This window comes from Gobio gobio (assembly GCF_949357685.1).
Source record: "Gobio gobio genome assembly, chromosome: 25".
In the NCBI taxonomy this organism is placed as follows: domain Eukaryota; kingdom Metazoa; phylum Chordata; class Actinopteri; order Cypriniformes; family Gobionidae; genus Gobio; species Gobio gobio.
Genome location: NC_137121.1, coordinates 13742504 through 13764043, shown reverse-complemented (window position 1 = coordinate 13764043; position 21540 = coordinate 13742504). Strand labels below are relative to the sequence as shown.

At 37.2% G+C, this 21540-nt stretch overlaps 1 protein-coding gene across 21 annotated transcripts in view; it reads right to left on the bottom strand.

The window, feature by feature from the left end:
• The window catches only part of akap13 (A-kinase anchoring protein 13), a 149017-nt gene that overhangs the window by 13240 nt on the left and 114237 nt on the right, over positions 1-21540 (bottom strand). For 3 of the 21 annotated variants that reach the window (XM_079809938.1, XM_079809954.1, XM_079809943.1), the window contains 17 exons: positions 17934-18030; positions 17327-17452; positions 15136-15178; positions 12460-12573; positions 9478-9644; positions 5678-5745; positions 5351-5417; positions 5120-5270; positions 4828-4937; positions 4559-4705; positions 4180-4427; positions 3939-4064; positions 3661-3778; positions 3329-3580; positions 2191-2267; positions 1774-1955; positions 23-123 (listed from right to left, as the gene is read on the bottom strand). In XM_079809938.1, coding sequence (XP_079666064.1) covers positions 23-123; positions 1774-1955; positions 2191-2267; positions 3329-3580; positions 3661-3778; positions 3939-4064; positions 4180-4427; positions 4559-4705; positions 4828-4937; positions 5120-5270; positions 5351-5417; positions 5678-5745; positions 9478-9644; positions 12460-12573; positions 15136-15178; positions 17327-17452; positions 17934-18030 — 2194 coding nt within the window. Of the gene's footprint in view, positions 1-22; positions 124-1773; positions 1956-2190; positions 2268-3328; positions 3581-3660; positions 3779-3938; positions 4065-4179; positions 4428-4558; positions 4706-4827; positions 4938-5119; positions 5271-5350; positions 5418-5677; positions 5746-9477; positions 9645-12458; positions 12574-15135; positions 15179-17326; positions 17453-17933; positions 18031-21540 lie in introns of all 21 variants that reach the window. The other 18 variants (XM_079809941.1, XM_079809942.1, XM_079809956.1 and 15 more) reach the window with 14 other exon arrangements.

The following is a 21540-nucleotide window of genomic DNA, read 5'->3' as shown; positions in this document are numbered from 1 at the left end:
AAAGGAATATGAAATTGTGTACCTCTCAACTCCTTGACTTTTATTTCCTGAAGTCTCCTGTCCTCTTCGTTTTCACTAGGCACACCTTCATCATCATCTCTCTCCCTGGAGGAAATCGAGAGTCTGTAAAGAAAGACTACCAGCTCTCACAAATTGTGAAGTTTAAAGTGTCTTTTGTCACAATTATTTTATGTTAAGCAGACAATTATTTTTACTTATTATTTACATTATTTTATCTAAATCAATTAAACCTAAAACCCCAAAACAGTGCATTACAACAATGTAGGGATAATGTTTATTATGAGATAAGTATATATATATATATATATATATATATATATGCGCAGTTTAAATGTAATCTTTAACATTTTAAACTGTGCATATATTATATATATATTATATATTATATATATATATATAATATATAAATATATATATATATATATATATATATATATATATATATATATATATATATATATATATATATATAATATATATATATATATATATATATATATATATATATATATATATATATATATATATATAATATATAATATATAATATATAATATATATATATACACACACTGTATATATTTATATATATATATATATATATATATATATACATATATGCGCAGTTTAAAATGTTAAAGATGACATTTTACAGTGTTATTAAATTATTAGTTTTAATGTTAACTTTAGTGAGCATTTGATAAAGGTTAAAAAAAGAAAATATAGGGGAAATTAAATGTACAATTAAATATCTAATATTAATATTAATTTTAATATATCTAATAAAACCCAGTTTGGTTTATCTATAGAGTACCAGTCAAAAGTTTGGACTATTTTTTATGTTTTTGAAAGAATTCTCTTATGCTTATCAAATCATTTATTTGATCAAAACTACAGAAAATATTATTACAATTTAAAATAATGGTTTTCATTTTTAATATACTTTAAAATATAATTTATTTCAGTGATGCAAAGCTGAAATTTCATCAGCCATTACTCCAGTTTACAGTGCCACATAATCCTTCAGAAATTATTCTAATATGTTCATTTGATACTCAGTTATTATCAATGTTGGAAACAGTTGTGCTGCTTAATATTTTTTTGGAAACTGTGATACTTTTTCAGGATTCTTTGATGAATAAAAAGTAAAAAAGAACATCATTTATTCAAAACAGAAATATTTTCTAACAATATACATTTTTATCACAACTTTTTTTAAATCAATTTAACACATCCTATAAAAGTATTAATTTCTTAAAAAAAAAAAAAGACTGACCCTAAACTTTTGAACGGCAGTGTATATTGTTACTAAAGATTTCTATTTTAAATAAATGCTATTCTTTCTAAAATTTTATTCATCAAAAGAATCTTGAAAAAAGTATCACACGTTATAAAAAATATTAAGCAGCACAACCATTTCCAACATTGACAATAAATCAGAATATAAGAATGATTTCTGAAGGATCATGTGACACTGAAGACTAGAGTAATGGCTGATGAAAATTCAGTTTTGCATCACAGGAATAAATGATATTTTAAAGTATATTAAAACAGAAAACCATGATATTAAATTATAATAGTATTTCAAAATATTACATTTTTTTCTGCATTTTTGATCAAATAAATGCAGGCTTGATGAGCAGACTTCTTTCAAAAAAAAAAAAAAAAAATAGTAATGTTTCCAAACTTTTGACCGGTACATACATAATGAGTGTATATATAAATAAAATGAGAAACAGATTCAAAGACTCACGTTGACTGCATGGCCTCCTGAATGAGCTGCATCCACGTGTTCCTCTCCTCTTTGGAGCTTGCATACACCTCAACCATCTCAGGCTTCTCAATGCCAGCTGTGATCAAGAACAGCCCTTTTTCCTCATTGGCTACTTCCCTCAAGATGAGTTTCTGCAGAGAGATGACGGTGGAGCGCTGGTCCTGAGAGTGGAGAACAAGATGATGAGAAGAGAGTAGAAAACCACAGTGCGAGGTCTTAGGCCACAATAAGAAAGTGCCAAAGACCTTGATATGCCAATGTTCCAATTAAAACCAGCACTGACCGAGCAGCAGAGACATCACAATACTAGATTGTTTGGATCAGCATCCAAAGTAAATATATTATTAATGAATACTGTTCTGGGAGTCACAAGCAGAGGAATAAAGATAAACATACCAAAGAGGCGAATATGTACTTCTGATCTTTCTCCTGCAGGAACACAATCACATCCCTCAGCAGCAGAGCCTGGACATCTGGAGAAGAACACATCAGATTCAAAAACAGGCCATGTTTGTGTTCGTGTGGGTGTATGTTTCTGTGGTGATAGACATGACTGCGTTCTGAAATGTCAAGGTTGTTTATCCATGTACAGTATTTTGAACTGTAAAACTAGATTTTTACATTACCTGAATAAAATGTGAATGTAGGCTGTTGTGGGTGGTTTCCAGGGTGTTGTTATGCAGATGCTAATGTGTTCTTAATTTTTTGTTAGCTTGTTTCTGTTCTGCTGTTGCTAAAATATTGTGGATAATTTGTAGGGTGTTATATGGTTGCTAAGGTGTATGGGTAGTTTTTAGCATGTTGCTGTTGTTACATGGTTGGCAATGTGTTGTGATTTGTTTCCAGGGCATTGCTATGCAGTTGCTAAGGTGTTCTGAGTGTTTTTTTTTATTGTGCTGTTATTGTTACGTCTGCTAGGTGGTTGTTAATCATATGCTAAGGAGTATAGCTTGTTTTAGTTCTGCACTTGCTAAAGTGTTGCGGGTTGTTACCAGGGTATTGCCATGTGGTTGCTATTGTGTTCTAAGTGGTTTTTAACATGTTGCTGTTGTTATGTGGTTGGCATGGTGTTGCCAGTGCATTGCTATGTGGTTGCCAAGGTGTTCTGAGTTTAACATGTTATTGTTGTTACGTAATAGCTAGGGTGTTGTGGGGGGTTGCCAGGGTCTTACTAAGGTGTTCTGAGTTGGTTTTATCATGTCGTTGCTGTTATGTAGTTGCTAGGGTATTGTAGGGGGTTACCAGGGTGTTGCTAAGGTGTTCTGATTGGGTTTCATCATGTTGTTGCTGTTATGTAGTTGCTAGGGTGTTTTAGGTGGTTTCCAGGGTGTTGCTAAGGTGTTCTGAGTGGGTTTCATCATGTTATTGCTATTTTATAGTTGCTAGGATGTTGTAGGTGGTTTCCAGGGTGTTGCTAAGGTGTTCTGAGTGGGTTTTATCATGTTGCTGTTATGTAATTAAGGTGTTGCTTTGAGGTTGTGGTGTTCTGAGTGGTTTTTAACTTCTGTTAATTGCCTATTGCACTGGTTCTCACCCTTGAGCCTGCCGGCTGTGTTCTTGAGCTGTAGCGACCCGTCGTGAATTAACTTTTGCCCACGTAACAGATCCTCTCGGGCAAACATCTGCCCGCTTTTCATCCTCATGATGGACTTGCTGTCCGTCCGGATGTACACTTCCTTAAGCCTCTTTTTCTTTTCATGATCATTCACTTTATTGTCCACAGCAGCAATCACCTCTTTTACCAACCTCAGACTTTGGCTTACATCTTCATGGTCCTCCTCATTTTCTGTCACGAAACATAAATATTACCAGGAGCACCACAAATAAAGGTATTAAAAATAGCCTTCCTACTGTAACTAGTTGTACCTTTCGTGTGCTGCAGTATTCTCTGTAGTAACACAGGATATTTTGTGATTCTTTGTGTGACTAACAATATACACTCAGGAATGCTTAGCCGTCGGACAACAGGGCTGCTCATCTTTTTCTGGAAAACAGAAACAGATGTGAAACATGGGAGCGGTTCCATTTTAGAGTCTTGAGAAAGAAACAAAAGAAGGGAAAGAATAAGCGCTTAAGGCTACTTTTCCAAACTAACATTCCTGAGTATGAGAAATAGGTATAGGCAAAATCATTTGAGATGCTACCTTGATGAAAGCTTGAAAACGTTTGTCTTTGGTGAGAAGCTCCTTGTAGAAGTTCACAGCTTCGTTGTGTCTGCTGCAATACTTCCCATAGACTTTCTTCATTCTGTCGGCACTGGAACCTGAGAACTAGGGAGGAATAAAGAGTGGAAAAATGGCACGTTACTTAAACTAAATGCTCCAGTCATTACAAATCAATGCATTTCAACAGATGCTCCACCACAGGTTTGAGCCTGATTGTTACCTGAGAGACCAGCACGTCGCCAATCTTTTGGATAACAATGCCGCCCTCTTCCTGGCTCCCTGACTCTTTCTTCCTTTCGAGCAGGTGTGAGAAGAACTGTGTGTGCAAGTCCAGAACTTCGTCTAACATGGGGAGCATCTTCTCTACAGTCTGGACCTCCAGATTAACCTCTCTCAGTAGCCCTTTACTGTAAACATCAGCCATGATCTTCAAGGTCCTCACATGGTGCATTTCCGTCTGGATGAGCTCTGATAATGAGAGGAGGAAGAACCTTTACCACATGACCTTACAAGAGTGTTAATGACCTCATTTAACAGTTTCTCACAAAGTTTGAAAGTGAAAGAAGAAGCTTCTTGAGAGGACCTGCTGTTATGCTTACCGTAGATGACATCTTGCCTCTTGATAACATCCTTTTTAAGCGGTTTCAGGAATTTCTTGTCTACAGTAAAGCTCCAAGAATCTGCCTCCAGCTCTTTGGCATCAGCTTCAAATTCTCCCATCAACTGACTGTCCATCATCTCGGTACCTGCCGTACAAATGTATTATGAATACTAAAACTTCATGCTAAAAAACTTCAGAACTTCAAGACAGGCCTATCATCCTTTGGTAAGGTTGGCAACGATTCCAGTACAAAATGAAGAGACTTACCCTCATCGGTAAGAGATTCTGTGGATTCGGTGACTTTACTGGTCTTGTGAAGGGAGTCGGTAGACTGGGAAAGAAACTTGTGAGCCTTTAGAGGAGGGTCTTCGATTTGTCTGAATGTGAAAATAATGCATGTTTGATTTTTATAAAAATCCAAATATTACGGCAACGGTAAAGAATAAACTAAAATAGACTAAATCCTGTAGGTATCCAAGAATAAACATGTTATTCTAAAAGCAATTTCAATATTAAATCTAAAAACATCTGTATGTTTTCAGTTAGCAAAGGCACTGACCCTGCAATGTTATTAATGGACATGCTCTTGGACAGAGGGTTGCTGTTGAAAGACATGATACTGCTGGGGCTTTTCCGAGGAGGGGCGAGAGGAGCGGGTTGGTCATCGGGAACAGAAATGGCGGACCATGGACGATCCCGTGCCGGGAGGGCTAAACAGATCAACACCAAATGGTCAGATTTTTAAAAGCTACAAATAAAGAAGTAGTACATGATTGCGTGAGGAATTTACTTTTACTTCGAAGCGTGACACTCGGCGTCGAGGCAGAATCTGTAACGGTCTGCTGCTGTTTTTGCTGCTGAAAGAAAAATTTTCACAGAAACATTTTAATATTTTTTATAAAGAAACCGGACTCAACAAAAAGTTCTGTAATCACACTCATGTCATACTTTTGTGAATAACAGCATACAGGTTTGGAAAGACATGAGCACAAGTAAATACTGACAATATTTTTGGGTAAACATTCTCTTTAAATCATATTATTCCTACAGTTTTGGTCATAGAACGATTGTGTTTATGACAGTCATATGAGAACCAAGATAAAAGTCAATGAATTACCTTCATTTTGACCTTGGCACAAACAGGAAGACTTTCTCTGCAAGCTTTGTGGACATGTGCATTGCAATCTGAAAACAAAAACACAAAGCACGGTCAGTACTCAATTCACAGCAATATTCCACTTGATCTCACTCAAAAGCACATTGAATGAGCTGAAGCTGTAAAATAGCAGTAAACGGAATAGACATCTGGAAGAAAAGTGGTGGTATACTAAGACTGTGCCATTTCCTGCTTCCCCCTTCGTGTAGGAGAGAGAGAGTGAGAATAGCCTTTTCCTGCAGTCTCCACCTCTGCCAAACAGCTGATGTTTACCACAAATTTAGCCACAAACACTTCGGGGTTGAGTCATTGTTTATACTCATTTTCTCTATGAAAACAAGCTAAAATTGTGAGTTTCAGAAGTTAATTTGAATTCAAATTCAGACACAATATATAAAACATATGCCGTAAGGGTTAGGTTATTTCAAATGTACGACTGATTTTATGTTATGCACATTTACTATCAATATAATGCTAAACAAAAAAGCTAACTTTAATGCTGCTAATTCTCAGTCAAAACATACCTGCACGGTTTGTTCTTTTGCCTTTCTCTGTCAGTGCACTTTGCACCTCATGACCACAAAACTACAGCTAAGTTAGACACACCCATAGAGATTTACAAGCTTTAAAAAAATCAAAACCACAAACAAGATTGTGTGCATGATGGCATCAAGGGCTGCTAGACCTACCACAACCTACATGTCCGAGGGCGTAGAGATTATGAACATTTTCCTCACAACTTTCCCCACTCCTACATGACAGCAAACCCCACAAAGTCACGGAAAGGGACTATTTTATAAGAAAACAAACATGCTGTTTTTTTTTTATTAAGCAGCACCACTGTTTTTAACACTAATAAGAAATATGTAATAATCATATTCATCCAAATATATTCAGAATATTAGAAAAATTTCTGAAGGATCATGTGACTGTAGTAATGGCTGCTGAAAATTACATTTTAAAATGTATTATAATAGAAAACAGCTATTTTACACTTTAATAATACTTCAAAATATTACTGTTTTGAATGGTAAAATAGAGTATTGAGTTGGAAGTAATGAAGGGATGGACTTCACTTTTCCAAATTGTCCAGTAAAAGTCATGTTATGACATTAGCGGTTAATAATATATTTATAGTTTAAAAAAATTACCCGCCCACATGACCTTGATTGTGAGTTTCAGAAGTTAATTTGAATTAAAATTCAGACACAATATATAAAACATATGCCATAAGGGTTAGGTTATTTCAAATGTACGACTTATTTGATGTTATGCACATTTACTATCAATATAATGCTAAAATAAAACGCTGACTGCTTGATGACATCATCAGAAAAGTAATTTATTTTCAGGCCACCAATATTTAAAAAATATGCAGTTTTGTGCATATCTAAAATGAACCATTTCAAATTTTTTATTTCAAATGTAAAATACATTTCATCAGGGCAGTAACCACCATAGGCATTGAGGGGGTCAAATCCCCCCCAATAACTGGAAATGGCCAAACTGTCCCCTTCAATATTTGATATTTCGTAATGCTGCTCTCCATTACGCACTGCTCTGTTTATTGTTAGAATGGCAGACAGTTTAAAAATGTAAATTTTTAGACTGGTCTGCCTCAGCGGTTTAACAGCTCTCGTCAATGTCAAAATGTTGGCCAATCAGATCAAAGAAGGCGGGGCTTAATATTTACTGATGATGAATGTGAATTCCAGCACAACGCTTTTAGTTTTTACAGTGAAAGAGTGCGAGCGTAATAAGACATAAGTAGCTAAACATTTTCTAAAAAAACTGTTTTACAACGGATATGTTTAACAACCCACAGTAACAATTTTGAATTTAAAACATTAAAAAATTTAAATTGTCACTGATAACTGAATGTGACGAGACAAAACTTATTTTATTCTTTACATTTTTGACATATTAGACATACAAATAAGTGTGAATGTGTGCATATATAACATTTATTTAACATTTTTTTATATTATTTACAAAGAGTTTAAATGGATTAATTCGCAACTAGGCTATAATTAGACCTTGAACTTCTTTTACCGTTCTTATTTCTTCTTTATTCACTTAATCTTTTTAATGATTTCATTTCTTTAAATAAAAAGACCCCCCCCCCCCCCCACATCCCCTTAAAAAAAAACTTTGCCCCCCCCCCCCAATGTTCAAGACATGGTTATGGCCTTGCATTTCATATGCATGCCATCTCTATTTCATATTAGTCTGTTGTGATTATTTTATAATCATTTTAATTCATTTTCTATGTAAAGCACTTTGAATTACCATTGTGTTTGAAATGTGCTATATAAATAAACTCACCTTGCCTAAAACGAAAGATTGCATTTCATTTTTAAATGTATCCTTTTATTTTTTGTAATAATAATGTCTTTAAATAATCACCACACGTAAAAAAAAAACATCAACAAAAAAAAAAAAACATTACTAAAAATAAAAGACTCAGAGATCTAATCAAACCAACAAAAAAAAAATGTTTCGAGTGTCAGTCACTTTTGGGAAATGAGAGGAAACGGTAATGAGTCTGCCAGCACATCCTCGGAGAACAATAAACAGAGTGCTACAGTATGGCGGTAGCGGTGCGCTGACAGGATGTTCCAGTGCTGTGACTGGTCTCAGTGCAGCGCTGAACCTCGCCAGCTGTGTGCGGGTGGAGCGACAGAGTGATGCAACCTTGTGTAATGCCTGACTGGGCAGATAGCCATGATTCTTGCCCCATTTCCCCCCTCCTTCATTTCTTTAAAACTGTACGCGTTCTGAGATGCATATCAACCCAATTCTCCACACATATTACACACAACAGTGTCTCTAGAAACCTGTGGAATATAGATCACAAAGGCTGACTGTCTAATTAAAACAGCTATGTTATTTCCAGAGACAATCTGTAGGCAATTTCTCTATGGATTCAATTTATTTAACCCACTTCCTGTGTGAATCTCCTGCGATGCGAGCTTCTGCAAAAAACCCTTTCACAGCGGTAAATTAAATTCTGAAGCACACGGCTGCACTGCAAATGACAGTAAAGAAGGAAGTGCCAAAAAAAGACACCAGCCTATGGCAAAACAAAAGAGCGGAACGAGTGCATTTTGTTACTGCACACATTTAATTTAATATAAAACACAACTGACAGTGATCAAAATATATTTGAATCAAACAACTACCCTGCATCTGTATTAAGTTTAATATTATTATCCTATCAAATTACATGCCGAGTGAGTGTTATATCAGGAGTGATGACAATATGAATATTACGGTTCGTATGACGTTTAGAATAAAGTTTTAAAGTATAGTGTACAGAACAGAGTATATAATGTAAAACTAGTCAAAAAAATGATATAGAGCAAAATAGAAAATAGAGAGTAGAGTGTATATAACAGAATAAAGAGTAAATAATGTATAACAACATAGAATGTAGAATAGAAGAAAAAAGTTGAGAGAATAAGAGTAAAATATGGAGTGTAGAAAAGATAGGAATAGATTTATAGATTTAGATTTAATAGAAAAGAAGAGCAGAAGATTTACTGTAGATGAGTAGAATGTATAGTACAATAGAAGAATACAGAAGAGCATAGAAGAAACGAGTGCAAAATAGTTGTAAAATCGACAGTAGAGTATAGAAGAGAATAAGAGAAGAATTTGAAACAGAAAAGAATAGTGGATAATAAGAGTATAGAATAGTAAGGAAGATTATAGAGAGTATAAAAGAGTTCTATACTCTATAATAAGAGATGCGCTCTTACTGGTGCAGAGGAAAGCATCTTTAGTGTTGATGGGTTTGTTGCACTGGTGGCAGAGCATTGTGGGTACTGTCATGATGGCAGTGAAGAGATGCCCGTTTGAGGATCTCTTCTCCTTGTCTTTGGCATCTCGATCACGCTCCTTGTTCTTCTCTTTCTCCTTCTCCTGCAAAACACACAACAGGAGGTGAATAAATAAATGGTTGTGAGTGTAGGCGTGTGATGTGCAGTGCTTTCAGCACTACAGCAGCTGGCAGACGGTCAGAGCCGTGCATTAGACTCTCAATTACAGCAGGGTCCCAGCACAGATGTGAGTGGGGCACATCCATCAGAAAACTCACAGTGTCAGCAGCCCACTGCTGCATCTATCAGAGGAGAAACCTCATCAGCTCCACAATCAATACTTTCATTCATATTCATCATTCATCTCCAACTGCAGGGACGAAACACACTTTGATACATTCTCAGCATCTCTTGCACATTTATCTATCGTCTATCTACTGTATCATATATTCATCCATCCATTTATCGACCCATCTATACATCCATCCATTCACCCACCTATCCATCTATCTATCTACCCACCTATATATCCATCCATTCACCCACCTATCCATCTATCTATCTACCCACCTATATATCCATCCATCTACCCACCTATCCACACATTCATCTACCCACCTATCCATCCATCCATCCTCCTATCCATCTATCTACCCACCTATACATCCATCCATCCATCCCCTACCCGCCCACCTATCCATTTACCTACCTAGTAGCCATCCATCCACCCTCCTATCCATCCATCTACCCACCTATACATCCATCCACCCACCTATACATCCATCCATCCACCTACCCATCCATCCATCAATCCATCCCCTAAACCCATCCACCCATCCATCCACCCTCCTATCCATCCATCTACCCACCAATACATTCATCCACCCATCCACGCATCCATTCACCCATCCATCCATTTACCCACCTATCCACACATTCATCTACCCACCCATCCACCCATCCATCCATCCATCCATCCATCCATCCATCCTCCTATCCATCTATCTACCCACCTATACATCCATCCCCTACCCACCCACCCATCCATTTACCTACCTAGCCATCCATCCACCCATCCATCCATCCACCCTCCTATCCATTTATCTACCCACCTATACATCAATCCACCCATCCACCCACCCATCCATCCATCCATCTACCTATCCATGCATCATTCAACCACTCCATCCACCCACCCTTCCTATCCATGCATCCACATATACCATCCATCCATCTCGTTCCTCAGACATATTGCAATAAGTGTCAAAACCACAGCATTCTCAATCCATTACCATGACTCATATATCTCAAGTGGAACCGCATGTATAAACCACTGATTGTGGCCATTTTCAAAGACCAAACTGATTACAAAATACAGCAAACAGTCCTATACCAAGATTATGATAAAAAAATAAAAATAAAACTAAAAAAAAAACACACTCAAAATTATTAAAAGGTAATTAATATTAAAAGGATTAATTCTTAGTATACCATACCTGCTATGGATGGGTGGCTTAATATTACAACATTAAAAGAAAAGTTGTAATACAAATTGTATTGGAAGGAAGACGGTCAAAGTGCACTTCCCAAAGAGTTTAAACATGCCTAAATTGTAAAAACATGTCAAAGCAAGCCCACCTATAAAAAACAACAAGTAATTCACATATTTCTCAACTGGAGTGAAACAATCCCAGCACATAAAAAAAAAAAGTTCAAATAAGTTTGCAAGCCAATTAAAGAAATTTCACATCAAACCTCTAAACATAATATTCACAAACACCACAACATCAAGCAACAAATGTCTCTTTTCTATATTCATGACTTCTAACAATAACAGTAACAACAGCTGGTAACACAGTCCTACCTCAACCAGACCACCAGTATTCTTGATCTTCAGTGACCGACCTTGCGGTAAAAACCTACGACACAACGTAGACATCCCAGAAGCAGGTAGCCAGTAAGTGCACTGGCCTGAAGGTATAGCAGTAGTTGTATCTGTCTGTCTACACAAACACACAAGTTCCCATGACGGAGAGCAGGCGAGTCAGCCAGAGGAAGTGACTTAGAGAGTTTAGAGACTGCTGCAGTTTCCTTCTGTCGTCTTTCACATTCGGGCTCAGTTTAAAGACACAGTGCACTTCCTTTTACCATAGATCCTCCCTAGTACATGAGGAAGCTGGTTTGTTTGCATTGTGTTGTTTTGCCCATTAAATCTGAATTGAAACTCCAATTGACACTGGCTTAAACTGCATTAAAATGCATTTCCTGTCACTGACATAGTTACCAAAAGTTTAAGCATATGGTTATGCACAAGTCAAGGTGTGTGGTTTTCTTAGGTCAAAAATGTGTCGAAAAGAACTAAACCATATATGGTGGCCCAGCTGTGTCATTAAAGTTCTCTGAAACTGTGAGGTAAGATTTTAACTTGTATTTGTTTTCACAGAATTTCAGGAGCTCTAATGCATATGTGTCTGTGAAAGAGTATATTTAAACCGAGCCATATAGAGACCACAGCTTGCTTCTACATCCTGTTGAACTTCCCTAACGCGAGTCCCTACAAGACAGACAAAGACTGTACAACGTTGCCTGCGCAAGAGCAAACTCTGCAAACATCTAACAACCTCAGATAGTGCAGGGGTTGCTGAAAGCTTTCACACCATTAGCGACCTCACCATCTACAGAAACCACAGGGTGAAAACTTAAAAGTTAAATAGCAGGTGCATGCTGCTGCCTCAAAGCCATTAGTTCAGAAGGATATGTGCCAAAGTAAAACAATAACATCTGTTTCCACTTACAAGATCTGACATGCAGTTAATGTATTGTGATTCAATTATACATATACATATATGCATACACACACGCATATATATATACATATACATCCTAAACAAATCCTAAAATCTGATCCATTATATACCAACCTTGTTCTTCTTGCTCATCTTGCTCTTGAGGTAACTGAATGTCCTGCTCACTTTGGTTCCTACAACTTTGCCTTCACTGTCACTCCGTAATGGACCTGGATCCTCCTCTGATATACTGAATGAGACAAAAGAGAATATAAAAGGTACATTTTGAAACTGGGAATATTGTCAGGGCTGCGGACTAGCAGTTTAACATGTGTTTTGAGTGACACTGCGAGTATAAATCTGGCTCACAACATTTCTTGGTTTCATTTAGAGTGCTGGATAGTAACTGGGCTGTAAATTTAATCTCGATTATGTAATCAGATTCTGAAAATGATATACTGGTAATTAGACAATCAACAGGTACATTTTTATTGATTACATGATTACTTAACCCGCTGGGGTTCTTCATTTATGGGTCACACTCCGGACCTTCGAGTCAAAAATGACCCGGAGGGCGGGATTAAGATACAAAAAGATTTGAGTAAAATCAATAAAATATATTTTTGATCAATAATATTTTTTCTTTTCTTTTTTGGTGTTTTGAGATAATTTTATGATTTACAATTCATATTTATGCAATCATTCTGACCTATTTTTCCCATTGAATATAATAAAAAAAGTATATATAATTATTTTTTTTTTTATTATTTTTTTTTATTAAAGCTGTATTTCATTTTAGAGTCAAGCCTAGGCCTCATGAGAGCAATTTTTTTAATGAGATCGGTGCCATCCGGTGGACACATTGAGCATTTTTATCACGCAATAGCACATTTTTACCACTATAGTGGATCTTGCGTTTTATAACAAAATGTTAAAAATCGTAGCTTCATCGGAAAGGTCAGAAACTTTGACCTGACTTTGACCGTAGCTTTGTGACTTTATTGGTACTTGGTATATGAAAACCCCAAAAAATTGGGGACAGGATTTGAAAAGTCTAAGTGGTCGTAAAAAAAAAAAAGTCACACTCAGGACCTTCGGGTCAAAAATGACCCCCATAGGAAATGAATGGGAAATTAGTTTTTTTGTGCATACAATCTACAAATCAGCCAGGATGCAGAAAAAAAGGACAGAAAAAAAGGGTGAATCTCTAAAACATCAAGAGTGCAAAACAGACAAAAAAACCTCACACACACACACACACTTATACACACAAAAACACACGCACACACAAATTAATGCGTGCCATTCCAAAAGCGAATTGTGTTTGTGTGTGTGTGTGTGTGAGTTTTTTCGTCTGCATCCTGGCTGATTTGTAGATTGTATGCACAAAAAAACTAATTTCCCATTAATTCCCTATGGGGGTCATTTTTGACCCGAAGGTCCTGAGTGTGACTATTTTTTTTACGATCACTTAGACTTTTCAAATCCTGTTTTTTTGGGTGTTCATATACCAAGTACCAATAAAGTCACCAAGTTTCGGACCATTCCGATGAAGCTACGATTTTTTAACATTTTTTATTTAAAATGACCGAAGAGCCCTAGAGGGTTAAAGCTGCAGTCCGTAACTTTTTTTGAGCTCTAGTGGTTAATAAACAGAACTGCATGCGTCTTGTGGAAGAACATTGCAGCTGGAGCTACTTCTCTCTGTTTATGTCTATGGCGAGTCACGCAGGGACTGTGCTCCTCCGCAGCGTTTCCTACCAGACCGGTCTGAAATAGTCCCAATATAAACACTTATTATAAGCGTACCATAATGATTCAGGGTAAGACAAAAACACGGTTTGGAAACTGGATTCATGTTGTACATTCATTATATAATTTTTGTAAATCTTGAACACAAAAAAAGTTACGGACAGCAGCTTTAATATTCACAAAATGGCAGTAAATTATTCATAATTTGTAGGTTCTCACTAATTATATTATCTTTTAAATTGTCCTTCTTCAAACAGCATATTGCTTATTTACAGTCAAACCAAAATGTATTCAGACACCTTCAACATTTTCTCACATTATCACAGTTTATTCGCTATAGTTTAGAAAATGGTAATAAAAAATGACAAGAACTCAGAATTAAACTGTGTCAGAACAAATTAATCTTGATAATGTCAGATAACTTTGATAGAAAGGTATGTAATGGATTACAATCAACAAATCAGCTGTTAAATTTAAGTACACAATTTGATAATACCAATTTAGGTCAACCAATGACCAAGCAATGCTTCATTTAGTTCAGTCTGTGGTGTTAAAGGTCGCATTAACAATAATAATAAAAAAAAAACGCAAAACATGGTCAGGCCAAAGTGTCTGATTAATTTTGGGCGCAAATTGTTATCAATTTTGCTGGTAGTCCACTGTATGAAGAATTTTTGGGTATAATATGTCACAGTTTACTTTATTTTGCTATCCTTACTTACATAAATGAACTATAGTATAGGCCACACATTATAACAAATAAAATATTTAATCTTTTTTGTGTTTTATTTCGTAGAAAATAGAGATTTTCAATAATTTTAAGGTTTAACTATTACATTTTAAATCAACTAACAAACCCCACAGCAGTTCCTCTATAAACCCCAGTTTGGGAAACCCTGACAATGAACAAGTTAAGGCTAAAAGTAGTCAAAAAGTAGTCCGATTACTAACAAGTTTTCATCATGTAATTTGTATTCCGTATTGGACTATATTATATACACACACACACACACACATTAGCATGTAGCCTATCAGCTATTATGTAATGCAAGTGTCGTACCTGTACGCTAATGATCCTGATGTACCCGTGAACGAGGCCAATCCTGAAACGAGAGAAAAACAATTGATTAACCAAAAGTATAGTGGGCACAGGACCACTAACTAAATGACATGAACGAGACCATAGAACAACTGACATTATGAAGCACTTTGCAGTGAGCCTCTGGAGTTTTGTACTTGCACAAAAGAAATGACACAAGCCGTTTTATGGTATGAATAGACTCTAAGGCGCAGCCTTAGTGAGCCAATTTTACAAGCGAAATGGCACATTTGTAAATCATTGAAAAAAAGTATCCATTGTTCTGTAACCACAAAAACTGTTAAAGATGAAATGACTGATCGTGTTTTGGAAAGACTGGAGAAACTTGCTTTTTTTGTTTTTGCCTTCTATAGTAAACTATTACACTGTGTTTGTTTGTACAGTAGGTCGTTTATGATACCTGTGACAGATGGGTTTGGCTCAGCTATGTATTAAATCAATAAAAACGCAACACAAAAACGTTTTGTATGGTGCTGACAGTTACTTCTTTTAGTCTGTAGGGTCAGTATAACTCATTTAGCATATTAAGATATAAAATGTAATGTATATCTTAAAGGGTTAGTTCACCCAAAAATGAAAATTAGCCCATGATTTACTCACCCCATCCTAGGTGTATATGACATTCTTCTTTCAGACGAATACAATCGGAGTTATATAAAAAAATATCTTGGCTAATCCAAGCATTATATTGGCAGCCCAAAATTTGAAGTCCATCCATTATAAAAATTAATCCACATGGCTCCGGGAGGTTAATAAAGGTCTCCTGAAGAGAAGCAATGTGTTTTTATAAGAAAAAATATCCATATTCCAGATCCATAAATCCATTTTAATTATCCATATTTAAAACATTATAAAGTAAAATATCTAGCTTCCGGCGGAGCGCCTTCCGTTTTACACTTACAAAGAAAGTGGGCCTCCAGGGGCCTTTATTACCCTCCCCCCGAAGCCGTGTGGATTACTTTTATAATGGATGGATACACTTTTTTGGGCTGCCATTCACTGCCATTATAATACTTGTAAGCTTGGATTTTTTAATATAACTCTGATTGTATTTGTCTGAATGTCATATACACCTAAGATGGCTTGAGAGTGAGTACATCATGGGGTAATTTTCATTTTTGCGCGAACTATCCCTTCAAATAATTAAGCTTAACATCTTAAATGAAAAAAAAAATGCTGTACAAACCATTGATGCAAGCAGGTGTTTGCTTTGAATTGCCATGTTCAGGTGACTGCTCTAGACATTTCTTTTTACAAGGAACTCTAAGCAGCTGTAAAATCTAAAAGCAGTTCTATGAAATGTGTTTATGTGGATTTGAATGACTTTGAAAGACATGGCAAGAGATGGAGCCAATGGAAAGAAACTATACAGACGTGGCAATGTCTCATTTGGGAGACCCGTGACATCCGTCCAATAATCCGCAGGAATGAATTGAGTAAAAGTATGTGCTTACTAAAATACCATTTTTCTGTCAGACGAGGGACTATGAAGGATTCTTGGCGAATGAAATCGCAAGCACGCGCTTCCTCTGCACATACTTAATGAGCGTTGTTGCGTTACTGAGGCAGTAACAAACCTCAATACTCAAGAGGGTGATGTACCTTTAACTATCTGTGCGAGAAAACCAGATGTATTATGATTCAGAAAGCTAGCTGTAAACTTGTCAACAATTTAACTAACTTTAATCGGCTCAGCAAGATTCTCTTCAAAGAATGTGACATAAAAGTGCAATAAATGCATCACCAGACAACATGCACATTATGCACAAAGTTCATTAAGTTATTGCGTAGAGAATATTAAAAAAAACAAAAACATTTGATTATTTTGGCACTTCAGTCAATCAGTATTAATTTTCAACCATTTTTTATATCCCATAGGTTAGATAAATCCAACTAGATAAAACATTTACGCAGATCAATTTAGGCTCTCAAAACTGTCGCAAAAGTGATTCACTCAGCAACACATGGGACAATGTAATAATAAATAAATAGGTAAATAAATAAAATTATTGAATAGGTGTTTTAGAAATAATTTGAAGGGGCCAGTCTGATCAATAACTTAGTGACACAAGGGAAGTAAGGGGCACACTTCACATTAGGCAGGGGTCGGGCAGGGGCCATGCCAGGCATTGTGGGATATTCTTTTACTTACTGACTGCCTCCTCCTCATCACTGGATGAAGAGCCAATAGAAAAGAGAGTTTTAGATTTGGGGAGCATGGGCGAGATGCTGAAGGAGAAGGAGATTCGTCGCTTGGGTCGGGGCCGTCCGATCGCTGCTGGATTCCATGATCACATGGGCAAAAAAGATCAAAGCAGGCGTTATAATAAAATTGGGTGCTAATAAACTGGCAGTAAATGTCCACTCCCTTAAAGAGACACCACAGTGAAAGGGAACCACGGGAGGTCCAAATCTGAGAAGTTGAAAAATACCAATAATCCCAGTTGATATAGGACATTTTTGTAGTATAAAGATCCCAGGACACGAAATCGGGGTGGTAGATTATGACTGACAGGAAGTGTGTGGTCATTCATGACTGAATGCTTCCTCTCCTTACCTTACCATAAGGGCATGAAAAGAGGCCAGCAGAGAAAAAAAAACTGTCTGAACTCTGCAACATCTGATCAAAGCTTATTTATATGCTTTATTTAAATAGCTTTTTAAACATATAAAATAAAGGTTTTGCATTACAGTGCTGCAGAGCTCAGAGTGGCACAATGAGACACAGAATAGAAAACCAGAAATAGTGTTCAACTCACCATCCAGGTCTTTCTGACTGATGGCCAACATGGAGACAGACTTGGTAAGAATGGGTTGTGAAGGTGGGACATATCTTCGTCCAGACTGGATGGACTTCTGAAAGCAGTGTACATGACAAATAAGTAAATCAATGTAAAAATATTACTGCAAAATTAAATGGCAAACCTGCAGATGCAGCTCTTAAATCTCATTCAGCATATTAAAACTGGCACACTGGCAAATGTCAGTAAACAAATTACATTTTCCTTCCCATTTGGATGATCATATGACTTCTATATACCATGAACATTGCGTCCATAAAGTCGTATAGACATTTATGGGGGTTTTGTGCTCTTTGGACCTTTACATTCACTGTAAAACAGTGTAAAAGAGATGAATAACGTTTCAAAATGGTCATCTTTTCGCTTAGTTGTTATATGATAAAAGACCACAATGTTCAACAACAAAAAACTGGCCATAACTGGAACTCCACTTTATTGGATTTAATCTTACTTCATAGGTAGATATTTTAAAGTTGTCTGGAGAGGGGAGGAATCCAAAACATTTCAACTGGTCAACGGGGTACCTCAGAGATCAGTGCTGGGACCCCTCCTCTTCTCTATATACACTACATTACTGGGACCCATTAAACAGGTACATGGTTACCATTGCTATGCTTATGACACACAGCTCTACTTTTCATTTCAACCAGACGATTCTACGGTAGCTGCACAGATCTCAAGACTGCCTAGCAGACATCTCAGCATGGATAAAAGAACATCACAGGCAACTCTACCTAGCAAAGATATAGATTCTCAGCCATTTCAACAGAACAGCAGAGTTTCACTATCCAGCTAGGTTTAGCAACAATAATCCCATCGAGTTCGACCAGGAATCTTGGGGTAATTTGCACTGCAGGTTTGCACTGTACAGCACCAAGAAGATCAGAGCCTTCCTTACTGAGCATGCAACAAAACTTGTCATTTCTAGGCTGGATTATTGCAACGCCCTTCATGTGCAATCAAACCTCTTGAACTCAGAACTCAGCGGCCAAACAGGTCTTCAACGAACCCAAAAGAGCCCATGTCACACCGCTGTTTATCTTTCTGCACTGGCTTCCGGTTGCAGCTCGCATCAAGTTCAAAAAAAATTGGCCTCGTGGTACCATCACAGAGTTCCACCAACTTCACTATATATTATTGCTCTCATAATTTCCCTCCCAACTACTATCCTGAGCGATGGCTGAAACTTTGTACTACTAGCACTTGTCATGTTTATTGCCTCTTTAAAAGGATAGTTCACCCAAAAATGAAAATTACCCCATGATTTTCTCACCCTCAAGCCATCCTAGGTGTATATAACATTCTTCTGTCAGACGAATATAATCGAGTTATATTTAAAAAAATGCCCTGGCCAATCCAAGCTTTATAATGGCAGTCCAAATTTTGAAGCCCAAAAAAGTGCATCCATGATAAAAGAAATCCATATGGTTCCAGGGGGTTAATAAAATTCAACTTATATGAACGTATTCAACTTACGAAGAAAGTTTAACGCCTCTTGTTGTTTAAAAAGCTTACACGCTACGTCTAATATGTCGCGCCAGTTATGCTTTTTCCGTAAGTTGAATAAGGAAGGCGGCCCGCCGGAAGCTAGATATTTTACTTTTTTTAAGTTTTAAATATGGATATTTTTCTTACACAAACACTGCTTCACTTCAGAAGGCCTTTATTAACCCCCGAGTCGTGTGGATTACTTTTATAATGGATGGATGCACTTTTTTGGGCTGCCATTCACTGCCATTATAAAGCTTGGAAGGTCATATACACCTAGGGTGGCTTGAGGGTGAGTAAATCATGGGGTAATTTTCATTTTTGGGAGCAAGGAACACACCAACTTTTTGGGACTTTAGCTTATTCACTGTATCCTGTAGCCTGACGTTGTCATACTCAATTCTAGTCAGAATACGAGTCTGATACTGCTCCGTTGGGCTGTGATTATGGGGCGTTTCAACCGAACCAGGAAAGACCTAAATTGGATAGACCTACAACCAATCAGAGCAATGGAGCGATGTATAACGTTAGTTGTCAAATGTCAATAGAACTCAACTGCACTGACAGTGCTGCCAAGTCCGCTGTTTTCTGCGGGCTGTTTTTCCATGTCAGCGGGTTGAAGCAACCCCAATGATGTGATATTTAGACCCAGGAATGCGAATTGTAGCAGGCAACCCTGCCAAAAAACCCCACATATTTTACCCCCCAAACGCCCTTTTTTCCGGAGAACCCCCTCCCGGAATTGGGCGGGTTTTGTTGTGAAAACTTGGCAACACAGTCTGTCAATCTGTCCATCATTGTATAAAGCCCGCCCTGACAATTTCATTGGTCTGAACAGCTCCTGTTCGGGCATAGATGCTCCACAACGGATCAATTCCAGACCTAACTGCCCGACCTCAAATGTTGTAATAATCAAGGAACTTTGCTGCCATATCATGGGTGCAGCCAGCGCCGCTTAGGGCACCAAGACGGCCAGCAGCGGGACTGGGTGCAGCAGGCGCATTGATATTACGCAGCGCCTGAATATAGTCCCCAGCACGCTCTCTTTGTCACGTTTGATATGCGGATGGAAGTTAGCCTATTTTCAGCAGCGCAGCATAATATCATTGCACCTGCTGCACCCATGGTACGGCAGCAAAGTTCCTTGATTATTACAACATTTGAGGTCGGGCAATAGTCCCTAGCCATATCGGTCTCGAAAATCGCAACTTTTAATTTCCCGTCGGTCTTAGTACACAATGTAACTATACAAATCACAACATGTAAATACGGTAGGAAAATGTTGCCGTTATTTTGTCACTTATTGAGCAGTAGGCAAGATGGAGCCATTTAAGTCCAGTATTTGTGCTAAGCTAGGCTAGCGGTGGGTGCGTCAGACAGAGTTATGGCACGGAGATGAGAATGGTATGAATGGACTTATCTAACTCTGGGGGATACGGTGAATAAGCTAAAGTCCCAAAAAGTCGGCGTATTCCTTTAAGAAGAATCATTTGGTGTATTCCTTAATTGTAAGTCACTTTGGATAAAAGTGTCTACCAAATGAATAAATGTATATGTAAAATAAAGTTTAAAAAAAACAAGATACATCCTACAGTAATATTACTTTAAATGGTTCAAGGAATATAGTTTTAAAGGGGTGGTAAAACACGATTTCACTTTTCTAACTTTAGCTAGTGTGTAATGTTGCTGTTTGAGCATAAACAACATCTGCAAAGTTACAACGTTCAAAGTTTAAAGCAAAGGGAGATATTTGCTTCTAAGGACTACAGCAAACGGCCGGTAGGGACTACAGACATTCCTCCAGGGTTGCTGACATCACCAGCCCCAATATTTACATAAACCCCTCCTCCAAGAATATTAAATAATGGGGGGCGAGGCCATTTTGTATTGCTGTGGGGAAGAGTTGTTGACAGTTAGTAGGCTGGAGTGTTGTTGCCACAATGCCAACGAAACGCTGTTATTTTCATCCGGATTGCAGGTCCACTTCCTAGGGACGGGGGTGCGTTGCAGTACGTTTAACATACAACATGTTATATGCATGTGTGTATGAGACAGAGGGCAACACCGTTGTATTTGC